The 12,130-nt window shown below is 47.0% G+C and overlaps 1 protein-coding gene across 4 annotated transcripts in view; it reads left to right on the top strand.

Annotated features, from left to right (window-relative positions):
• Positions 1-2,325: 2,325 nt before the first annotated feature.
• nlk2 (nemo-like kinase, type 2) overlaps positions 2,326-12,130 on the top strand; it is a gene marked incomplete at its 5' end in the record, with an annotated part of 44,970 nt that continues 35,165 nt past the window's right edge. Inside the window, 6 exons of one of the 4 annotated variants that reach the window (XM_083637459.1) lie at positions 2,326-2,463; positions 2,709-2,897; positions 4,259-4,416; positions 7,588-7,717; positions 9,339-9,394; positions 11,579-11,685. In XM_083637459.1, the coding sequence (XP_083493585.1) occupies positions 2,326-2,463; positions 2,709-2,897; positions 4,259-4,416; positions 7,588-7,717; positions 9,339-9,394; positions 11,579-11,685 (778 nt within the window). Of the gene's footprint in view, positions 2,470-2,642; positions 2,898-4,258; positions 4,417-7,587; positions 7,718-9,338; positions 9,395-11,578; positions 11,686-12,130 lie in introns of all 4 variants that reach the window. The other 3 variants (XM_083637458.1, XM_083637456.1, XM_083637457.1) reach the window with 3 other exon arrangements.

The following is a 12,130-nucleotide window of genomic DNA, read 5'->3' as shown; positions in this document are numbered from 1 at the left end:
GATTTGAGAAACGAAGTAACCACTGAGCTAAACCAGTGCAATATAGAAAGGAGGCAACTGGCCTTATAAAGTTTAACACACAGTGGAGCAGCTGTCATTATGTGATCCACGCACTGAAACAGATCATCTTCATAAAGCCTTATATACTCGACTCCCGAGAGGACGTGCACAAAGACTGGACACCATGCACGGACGACGACTAGTTTCTGGAGTCCGCCATGGACTAGGAGAGGCGGCTGGCCACTAGAGGGCACCCTCCCTCCAACTAGAAGACTACCTTAAATGTATTTTTCTTGCATGTCCACCACTTTGATCTGCATTTTATGTATGAAAGGTGCTATACAAATAAAGCTTATTATTATATTATTATTATTGTTTCCTTTTGCAATCTAGTCAATCAAGATTCTTGAATCTTGAATTATAAGGAATACCAGTTCAATAAAGAGACGAGGGGGGGAAAAGGTAACCTCGCGTCACCAGGCTCAGAGGTACGCGTTTGGTCTATGCGCGTACAGGCAGGAAGACAGAAGAAGGCCCGCCCCGTCTTCCGATGGTCCGCACTGTTTTCATTCCCCCATAGAAATGCAGCAGTAGGCAGCCTAACCTCGCCAGTCGCTACGAGTAAGAAGCATGGACATGCCAAACGAAGTATTCAAAGAAGTAGGCTACTTGAAGAAACTTCATAACATAACGTCTGAACGGAAGGCAAGAATTGAGCGGAATATTTTCCTGGAGCACAGCACTTTGGTTCCGGGTCCTCTGGCCATAGCCGGAAGACTCGGAGCGAGGTTTTCCACAACAACCTTGACACCGCCTCTGTACACACGCCAGTGGCTAGGTGCCATGCCAATCACAGAGAAGACGATGACGTCGTGGCGGAACGGACTGGGATTGGTTGGCGTCCCTGCTAGTAGGTTGTTTGTCCGCCATGTTGGCTCCCGTGTTCCTCTCCTCTGCCAGTTGCCGTGGAGCCCTGCTCATCTCAGTGGCGACAGCTGCAAAGCGCGTCCGGCCTGGAGCATCGTGATGCTGACCCGTGTCCACAGCACAGGAAGGTGCTCTGCTCTGTTTTGACTGGAGATAGGACGTCCATCATCACGACTGTCCAGTAGGCTACTAGCTAGCTAACGTAAGCTGCTGCTGTCGAGGTGCTGGCAGGAAGAAGCATCCTCCACCAGGCAGACACCTCACTTTACTCAATGCTTTTCTTGACATAAACCTTCCCCGTGTTTTCCTGTGATATCTGCCGCTGAAGCGTGAGAGGACAATGTGACACACGCTCAGCACGCGAGAGAGACACAGAGAGAGCGGATGGGGAGACGAAGTTGTCTGCCAGCTAGCCGTGTGTGAGCATGGAGCTAAGTGTGTGAGCATGGGACTTAGTGTGTGAGGATCGACCTTCTGACTTGGATACACAGTGGAAGCCTGGTGGTCTGGTGTCAGCATGATGTGTGCTTGTCTATCTGAGTCCAGTGGCTTCGTGTCGCGCTGTAGCCTGGGCTAGGCTCGGATCGGCAGCGTGAAGCTAACCTTAGCTCTGGAGATTACCCCGGGGAGATCTGGCCTCAGTGGCCTGGGCACCACCACAACGTCTGACGGATCTCATTTACAAGTCATACAGAGCTGCTGGCTGGGCTTGGCTCTCGTGTGAACCCGGGGGGGACAGCGACGTTACTGGACAAGTCCTGATGGCAAAGTTGGGCAGTTTGAAAAAGATGCTTCCCATGTGACAGCAGGGTTTATTTAGACTGTTATATCAACACGGGGGGGCTCGAATCTCATCAGGGGGGAGGGGGTCGCCACTGCTAACATGAGGGACATCTAGGGCCACTAATTTTTTTTATTTTAGATTTTTATTTATTTATTTTGTATTGAGGGGGGTTATTTTCTCTCTCGCATCTTCTGGTTCATCATGGCTGACAAGTGCACTGATGGGGCTGCATAGCTAGTCAGTCAGGCCTGCACTCGCTGTAAATGATCACCTGATGCTTTCCGTTAGTAGCCTTTAGGCTACACGTAGCCTAATGGTGTGCAAGCAAGAACATTAGAGGGAGTGGGTCAAATCTTTGCTGGCATTATGACAAAGCGACAGACGAGAGAGGCTTATCTCTCCATGGCGTTGAAATAACTTATGTTATAGCCAAATCTATTTTATATGTTCATTATTTTATAGTTTCGATGGATCGAGATATTGCAACACACCATAGGCAGCCGTTTGCCTGGTAGCCATTCATCATCACGTTTAGCAGTATTTTCTTCCGAGGCACTTCACTGTCACTTCCCCCGGGCGCCTCCTCCTGTAACTCTTTCAGTTGAATTGAGTGAATGGCTCTCTGCGGTGCTACGGCTACAAACGCCGCCAAAATGATGGCCGCTTACAACGGCGGCTCCACGGCGGTCACCGCGCACCACCCGCATCACCACCACCAACTCCAGCACCTGCCCCCTCCCCACATGCACCAGGTGCGTGTAATGTATACTATTGTGTATCTATATTGGACTGCACTTGCAATGTTGTGATAGTGTCTTTTAGATCTTTTCTTGTTTTCCTTTAATCTCTGCATACTTGGCTGCATACTTAGACCAATTCCTGGTATGTATTCTTGCATGTTGTGGCAATAAAAGTGATTCTGATTGTGCAGCACCACGGCCAGCACCCCCTGCAGCAGCACCCTGGGCCCGTCGCGGCAGTGCACACGCTGCAGCAGCACTCCTCCGCGGCGGTGCACACGCTCCAGGGGTCTGCGGCAGCGGTGCACACGCTCCAGCAGCACTCCTCCACGGCCGCCCAGGCAGCCGCCGCCGTCATGCTCAACCACGGCCAGCAGCAGCCCTACTTCCCCTCACCCGCTCCAGGACAGGCGCCCGGCCCGGCGGCCGCTGCCGCTCCCGCACAGGTACTTGCTGCTGACACCCTGACGTCACGCACCCGGAAGCTGGGAGTCAGATCAGGGGTATATATACAGTAGGGTTGGCACGATGGACGATGGCATCGGTTCCACAGTGAACCCTCACGATGGCTATTTGATTGACATTGCACAACCCTAATATACAGGGCGTTTATACAGTCTATAGGGTAAACAAACAAGTCTATCAATGACACTGACGTGGACGTGAGCTTCGCTTTTTAATCCAAGTATTACAAGACCCCACTGATTCATAAGAGGTCTAAAGTCAAGTTATAGCAGTCGGGCGCAGTAGTGACATGCATCAACACAACAGTAAACTGACAGGTTTTTGTATTGAGTTTGGTGTAAAACATAGAGCGACGGGAGCAGGGGAGTTGTTGCTAAGCAACTTGGTAACAACAGGCCGGAAGTTGAACGCAAGAATGTAACCGTAGCACGCTAAGCCTTGGTTCACACCGGGCGCTATTCAGAAGCAGAGCTGAAGCTGCGCTGAACAGAAGCTGAGTGTCACGCTAACCCGGTCACTCAAGAAGCACTCTCTTTTCCTCAGCGCCTCGCTCGGCACTGCCTCCCCCCGCCCACAACTTGCATTGACTTCATGCCTGGCAGCTCGGCTTCAGCGCGCTGCACGCTTGGAAAATAGAACAGAAGACTGAACTATTGCTTCAGCGTGGCTTCAGCGTGGCGTGGCGAGCGGCTGGTGTGAACGGTCTCGCCTGTTAACAAGGATGCCAAAATAAAACCGCGTGGCTTCAGCGTGCTTATGGTGTCGTGAACGAGGGCTAAGCCTTAGCGTGCTCCCTAATCACCTCCACACAAGGCCTCTTACCTTAGCGTAGGGATGGGCGGAGCCTCTTACCTTAGTGTAGGGATGGGCGGAGCCTCTTACCTTAGCGTAGGGATGGGCGGAGCCTCTTACCTTAGCGTAGGGATGGGCGGAGCCTCTTACCTTAGCGTAGGGATGGGTGGTATTCGAGTTCTCCTTTGTAACATCAGTACTCGAGTAACATAGCCCCACCCCCCACGTGGATCTGGCGATAGAGCTATTCAGCATGGCGCCGCATAAGAGTAATGTTTGGAAGTATTTCGACAAACACGACGAAATGACTGTGCAGTGCTTCAAGATATGTCAAGTTAAACTGGCAGTTCGATGCTTAACTATGTGCGAATTATAAAGCACAAGGAGAACGTCAGCGGGATAGATGAAAAGCAGTGTTGCATTAGCTTGTTTGCTAACGCTAACAAACGCTGTTGTTGTGATGTGGATGTGGATCATATTGAATTGTCATCCAGCCCTACCTTTAATTATGTTGCTCCTGCTATATAAATTAACTTGACTTCCTTACTAGGTGCAAGCTGCTGCCGGCCAGGTCAAAGGTCACCACCACCATCACCACCATCCGCAGCAGCAGCATCAGCAGCAACAACAACACACGCACCACTTAACACAGCCGCTGGACATCGAGGCTGACAGACCAATTGGTTATGGAGCCTTCGGAGTTGTCTGGTAAGTGTGTAGACAGGGTCCATACCAGGTCCCTCAAGTGCTTAAAGTCCTTGAATTTAACTATGCAAAATCTAAGTACCAATACCTGGAAAATTAGCCTGTTATGTGGGAAAGTGCTTAAAAGTGCTCTAAATGCTTCACATTAGGGGGGGTTATACACCATTTTGTTTTGGCACCTGCGCCAAAAATAAATAAATAAAAAGTTCACTGTACAGCCCTGCTGTATTCACCTTATGTTGCCACGCCCACTTTTTCTCTTCCGTGTTAGACGCAATTGTATTTGTTCTTCTGGTTCAGTGTTAGCCGGCCGGTTCAGTGTTAGCCGGTTGAATTGTAAACTGTAAACTGAATGAAGTTTGGCAGCCGATGGCTGTACCCGGTCGGCATTTAACGTTGGTTACAAAAGCTTCTCACTGCCAGTACAGTACAGATACTAGCTAGTCCGACTGGTCACACAGTCCTCGCTGCTCATTAAAAATGTCCAAATAGGCGTTATTCTGATAAACTGGTCACATATTTGGAATGTTACGTTCTCATCAGTTTTTTTTTTAAACAACTTTTTGGCAAGTTTAAAAATGATAAAGGTAGGAGTAATCTACTTCCGAGTCTAAAACGGAATAACGATTACAAAATGACGTAGGCAGAAGGTGAGGCCACCGCAGCCATAAGCGCGTCACCAGATTTTTCTAGCACCGCGCCGCGCCGCGCCGCTCTGCTCTGCTTTGCAGGGAGAGACAGGAAGAGAAATGAAGAAGTAAGTACACTGAGCCATGTTTTCACCACATTTCTTGACCCATGTGGTAAACTTTGATTTCTAACTGTTCGTTTTTAGTCATTCAAGTAATGTGCTGTGTTGAGAGAGAGATCTAGACCTATTTACATTCAATAAAAACAAGATTGGCGATTCTATTCATGTGCTGATACAATCGTTTGAGAGTGAAACCGCAGTCTACTGAACATAATGGCATTCCATTGACTTTTAATTGCGTTCATTGACTTTATCATGGGCCATTCACTGTACTATGTAAACAGCGGTGCTCTGAGTATGAACACCTCAGCCCGACCGCGGAGTGCGCTCCCGGTTTGCGGAGCTCCGCCTCCCACTGCCTTCCTGGAGTATGTCCTAAGCTTTCTGCTTCCTAGAGCTCCGCCTCCCGCTGCCTTCCTGGAGTATGTCCTAAGCTTTCTGCTTCCTAGGACATCTTATGTGGTTAGGCCCCTGCCATCTGTTTGCCTCGCCTGATCCTATTTGAGAAGGTTTAGCAGAGGTGAACACAGGAGAGGGGCAGAGCATGCATCATGATGACACCTGCATGTTTTCCCTCTGACTCAAAGTGTGTTCACACCAAATGCCAAGTGAATATTGGCTTTGCTCTAGTAGCACCAGTTGAACCGTGGGATCATCATTATGTGTTGACTCACTTTACTCACGCAAGTACAATTCAAAGCACTTGATTGAAAAGGAAGTGCTTTGAATGTGAGGATGTTGGTCTCGTAGAGGTCGACCGATTAATCGGCCGGCTGATTAATTGGGGGCGATCATTGGCTTTTTCATAATTAATCGGCATCGGCTGCTGCCTGGCTCACAAGGCAAATTCTTTATTATTATTATTAATTTTTTTTTTTTTTTTTTTTACTATTATTAACTCATTGAGTGCCAGCCACTTTTGGAGAATGGACGCTCCCAGTGCCAGAGTTTCAGAGCGTTTTCAGTGATTTCTCGAGGCCCACAGAATATTGTGTGATATTACTATGTAAACACCGAACACGCAAAAAGAACAAGGAGACTCTATTGTATCATCAGCAAAAAAAAGTTTATTGATACCATTTTCCGTTCTTTAGTTATCAGCCGGAGAAGATAGGTCAAAAACAGCAAAAATATGCTTTTCTATCAGGAAGCTGAGATATTCAGCCTTTTGTGAAATGCATTATTTCAAGCACATTCACTCACTCTAGCTAATATTTTCTGATGATGTGACCTGGTTTAATTCTGTGGTGCATGCGCACCGCACCCCCCTGCCCCCCCCTCTCCCCGCCTCTCCCCGAGTCAGCTGCCAACTCCTCCCCACACGCACAAAGTCTATTCGGAGCCTCTGTTTTTGCGCCGCGCGGCTCCTGGCAGCTCACAGCAGCAATGAGGAAATGCCCAACGCGACTGCAGGTAAGGGTTGGCCCTTCGGCGTTGGGTGCTGCCTTTCTGGTGGGTACTCGTGTGAAGAAACTATGCAGACAGACAGACAGGCAGAGGAGCTGCAGTTGTGTGCGCGGATTGATTGCTGTTGGCAAGCAGCCCAGAGCCATCTACATGATGGCTCTGTCTGCAGCATGAGCGGGGTTTGTCTTTGATCACGGCTTTGTCAGGCAGTATTCCTGACACTTCTGTCATCTGGAGAGCACTGTCGCCACCTAATGGCTCGGTAAAATAGGTTATAGACATTCAACATGTCCCAAAATGTTACAGGACATAGATCTGGCTTCGATGGACCCCCCCCCCCGTCAAAAAACGCAATTGACGACAATCGTCGTCTTTGGCACTCTACGTGAGTATTTGAATTGACGACAGCTGTCGTCATTGGCACTCAATGAGTTAATATTATTATTTAGCGGGGGGTTCCTATCTGGAGGAAACTAACATTGTAGTGTTAAACTCTGCAGAGAAAGGCTGGTTTACAAGCGTTTTGGGGAAACTGCTCCTGCAGCCTAGTGTGGCTGCTCAGCCCTCCCCCTTCTTTTGGGGCAGGCAGCTGCGGTCGGTCGGTGTAGCTTCAAAGGAGTGCTTGCTAGATGTTAAAGAAAACTACGGTAACCTCATCAAGGTAAGCTAGAAACGGATCCCAAATAGCTGAAAACTTCTCGAGTGAGTTGGTCCTCATGAACCTAAGTCTCTCCATCCGTATAACAGAAGTCATGTCCATCAACCACAATTGAAAAGAAGGTGAAGACTGAGGGGGACTTCCATTCCTTCAGAATGTTTTTTTTTTTTTTTTTGCAACAATTGTCCCCTGTGTTAGAGACTGTTGCACAGCTGTAGGGAAGTTCAGAGAGGACTCAGAGCAGCCGAAGATGGCGAGTTCTGCCTCCAGCTGGAGGGTTATTTTGTAGGTCAGTAATAAGAGTCAGAAGTTACGGAATGGGCCTTTACATATGACCAATGTCTGTCTTCTCACCCAGGTCAGTGACGGACCCTCGAGATGGAAAGCGAGTTGCCCTCAAAAAGATGCCCAATGTCTTCCAAAACCTTGTATCTTGCAAGAGGGTGTTCCGGGAACTGAAAATGCTATGCTTCTTCAAACATGAAAATGTAAGTAGTAGGGATGAATGAGCATTTTAAGTAATGTAAATACTCGAGTATTCTCCTTCTATTATGAATGAGTAACTGGGTACTCTGGAGTGGATGTGTGTCCGTGTGTAAACACAAGTGGATTCAAAGTTTGGCTATGTTAAGCAGTTCATTTTGCATTATGGTAATGACAGAGCAGTGGTAATCTGATGTGTAGGGTTGTTCACAAATAACGTTAGCGTTTTGGCATTGAGAAAGTGCTGCGTGGAACACTTTGTGAGGAGAGTTAAACGGACGGACCTGACCATGAATAAGGTGATCTAACGTTAGCTTACCAGCTGTTAGCCTACCTCAGTAACTCTGGTGGTGGTTGGCTGGTTAGCGCTTCTTTCGAGCAGACCGTATCGCCATGAAGTTTGCATGAGTTTTATTGGGCGTGGTGCATTATGGAGAAGCGTGCGTGTGTCGCGTTGTCTGACGTTGTTGTGAGGCCGTTTTCCCAACTCGTCACGAAAATGGTGACCATATCTCAGTAACATCTTGACGGAATTTCTTCACATTTGGCTCAAACGTCAAAGTCTGGACAGACATGTATGTAGACTGCTCACTTGTTGGCGGAGGCATATATCCACGGTGCGGTCCTGCGATTCTGTTAGGGTGGAGATTCTGTTAGGGTGGAGTTGTATGAATTAGCCCAGTGCTTCTGTTAGGGTGGAGATTCTGTTAGGGTGGAGTTGTATGAATTAGCCCAGTGCTTCTGTTAGGGTGGAGATTCTGTTAGGGCGGAGTTGTATGAATTAGCCCAGTGCTTCTGTTAGGGTGGAGATTCTGTTAGGGTGGAGTTGTATGAATTTGCCCAGTGCTTCTGTTAGGGTGGAGATTCTGTTAGGGTGGAGTTGTATGAATTAGCCCAGTGCTTCTGTTAGGGTGGAGATTCTGTTAGGGTGGAGTTGTATGAATTTGCCCAGTGCTTCTGTTAGGGTGGAGATTCTGTTAGGGCGGAGTTGTATGAATTAGCCCAGTGCTTCTGTTAGGGTGGAGATTCTGTTAGGGCGGAGTTGTATGAATTAGCCCAGTGCTTCTGTTAGGGTGGAGATTCTGTTAGGGTGGAGTTGTATGAATTAGCCCAGTGCTTCTGTTAGGGTGGAGATTCTGTTAGGGTGGAGTTGTATGAATTTGCCCAGTGCTTCTGTTAGGGTGGAGATTCTGTTAGGGCGGAGTTGTATGAATTAGCCCAGTGCTTCTGTTAGGGTGGAGATTCTGTTAGGGTGGAGTTGTATGAATTAGCCCAGTGCTTCTGTTAGGGTGGAGATTCTGTTAGGGTGGAGTTGTATGAATTAGCCCAGTGCTTCCCAACCTTCGCATGGATTTCGAATCGGGTCACCTGATTTTATTTATTTTATTTTTTTACACCACACACAATTTAAAACTATGGAATGAGACCAGTCATTTTATGAGAGAAAAAAAAACACCTCACCAAGAACAAATTGATACAAAAGGTTTTTCATTGGATTCCGCCGTTACTATTGAGCATGGTAAATAAATAACACACTAAAAGTCTACTAAAATGAAAAAGTAATTTTCAAGATGGCACATGCAGTGACTTCTGATCAAACACACCTGTCTTTAACTCTCTCCACAGGTGCTCTCTGCTCTGGACATATTACAACCTCCCCACATCGACTACTTTGAGGAAATGTATCCTTCAGTATTACGCTGGTGCACCAACTGTTGGTGTCTAAAGGTCAATTCTTGTTCCAAAATGGAAGTGGAGAATAAAACTTGCTAACATATCGGAAACACTGAACTCAACAAAGCTGTTTTCTGGATTTCTGTGCCTGAAATACAAATTATGAAATGACAGAGTTAGCCTGGGGAGTTCGACGCGCGTGCGCGCAGGCAGAACGAAACGCACGCGCAGACAGAACGAAACACAATGTCAGTTCATGTGATCGGATGGTTTACCAGGCTAGTAAAGTTCCTGCTCGACAATGCTATAGGTAGCAGTCTAACAACAGCAGATACTATGTCCCCTAACGGTGGGGACACACCAGGAGCGTTTCCATCATGGAGACGGTTTCATTTCATGCATCCCCGTTAACAGTGAGACCGATCACTTCGGCCATGTCCTCGGGCAGTCAGGCATGAAGTCAGTGCAAGTTGTGACCAGTGCGGAGGCATTGCACAGCAAAACAGAGTGCTTCTGGTGTGAATGGCCAGGCTCCTGCACGACGCTTCCGTGATGCACTGCGATGGAGACGTTTCTGGTGTGTCCTCTGGATAGTTTGCCACGGCTAACTGCCCAGAAAATGCAAATAATCTAGATCAGGGATTCCCAAACTTTTCAGACCAAGTACCACTATGTACCAAACCATACATTACATTACATTACGTCATTTGGCAGACGCTTTTATCCAAAGCGACTTACAATAACACATTTTTGTCAGCAATAGAGCAATCAACTATGGAGCACAGTCTATGACAACTACAACTTCTGAAGGAATAGTGGTACAAGTTTAGGTTAGTTTAGTTTTGTTTTTGTTTTTGTTTTTTTGAAAGAGAGAGAAAGAAGTTAGATCAAGAAGGGCCCAGATGGAGGCTGAAAAGGTGTGTCTTTAGTCAAACCAAATTTTCGAAGAACCACTTCCACTGCAGATACCAACAATGTTTTCCCAATGAAAATAAAATGTGCTGATTTAACCATGCGATAGCATCAGAAAGGCTAAATAACACACACACCGTGATATTTCCCAAATATAGCAATATTTCCTAAAATCCGCCCAAGCCTACTCCTCAGTGTTATTGTGTATATTTAAAAACTGATTTGTAAAAAAAAAGAAAAGAAATCTAAGCTCTGGTGGACCACCATGTGGATCCCTGCAGACCACAGTTTGGGAACCAATCATCTAGATCAGTAGTTCCAAAACTTAATGCACTTGTCAATTACCACCCAACCCTTTAATCACAACTCTGATCAACACATGCGGATGTATTTCCCTATATGTTTTTTATATTATATATTTTTTATTTCATTAACAGAGCATGTGAACTTGGGTATAAGGGAAATTAATAATCCATCCACATACAAAAACATTTCGGCAAAATACCCAAAAGCAGATTGCCAACATTTTCTCCCCCCTTACTCATCAGAAGTATTTGCATGCACAATACATTTGTTGAGACAAAATGTGATGAGCAACAACAGAAAAAAATCTATCCACAAGCTATTAATGCTATTTAGACTGTGAAAAATGCTACCTCTGTAAAGGGGGGACTCGTGGAACCCATTGAACCAATTTTCATTCAGATAAATTGATCTGAGAGGTCAAGGGACCCATTTTGAAACAGTTTTCCCTCGCCCAAATCTAGCCTATGTTTGGTGCATTATTTAGCCCCCTTCCTGACAAGCTAGCATATTATGTCTTCTAGTTTCTTCTGATAACAGTATCTTCACTGTAGCCTTAAAAATGACCCTGCTACAGCCATTTGATTGCCCATGAAAATCGGAAGTGTTTAGCAGACCACTCGTGGCCCACCTGCAGTACCTCCATGGGCCACTCGCGGCCCACCTGCAGTACCTCCATGGGCCGGGCCGTGGCCCACAGTTTATGAATCACTGATCTAGATCATAACATGTATTCCACAACTGCATTGAAAACTCTTGCCAGACAAGTCTAGCAACGAGCCAAGCAAAACCACGTCCTGTACCTCGTCACGTTCTTGCAGACAAGTTCATAAGAAACATTGACTGAGTGAGGTTCACTCTACAAAGGGGAGAGAGCGCCATCTCCTTGGCATCAGGAAAACTGGATCAAAACGTTTGCTTTCTTCTCTCCCGGCTGAGTTTGTGTTCTTTGCCTTAACGATGCTATGCTAACTTAGCTATGTGGTGACTGAACTGATGCAGAGCGACCTCCATAAGATCATCGTATCACCACAGCCTCTCAGCGCGGACCACGTCAAAGTTTTTCTTTATCAGATCCTACGAGGTAAGTTATCTCTTCTACATTGCACAGATCAGATTTTCATAGACTTTGAGTTTATTTTATTACGTCCGCCAAGGAGTTTGTTTTCAGTGCCGTTTGTCCGTCTTTTTGTCTGTTAGAAGGATTACGGAAAAACTACTGGGCCGATTTTCATGACACTTGGTGGAAGGGTGTAGCATGGGTCAAGGGAGGGGGCGGGGCTAGGGATAAGAAGGTCGTGGAAGGGAGGGGGACTGGCTAGGTGTAACTGGGTGGTGGAGCTAGGGATAGGAAGGTCATAGAGAGTCAGGGTTCGAGGTGTGGGTAGGGGAGTGGCTGGGGGGATGTGGGTGGGTTTCAGGGTTAGGGTTCTGATCCAACTCACAAAATGTGCATATCATAGCAGAGGGGTATTGGCCTTGGTGGAGGTCTGCACTTTTAGTTGTCATTGTCATTGTTCATCCACTTC

This window comes from Poromitra crassiceps (genome assembly GCF_964638095.1).
Source record: "Poromitra crassiceps genome assembly, chromosome: 5".
NCBI lineage: Eukaryota > Metazoa > Chordata > Actinopteri > Beryciformes > Melamphaidae > Poromitra > Poromitra crassiceps.
This window is presented reverse-complemented; position numbering and strand designations above follow the sequence as displayed.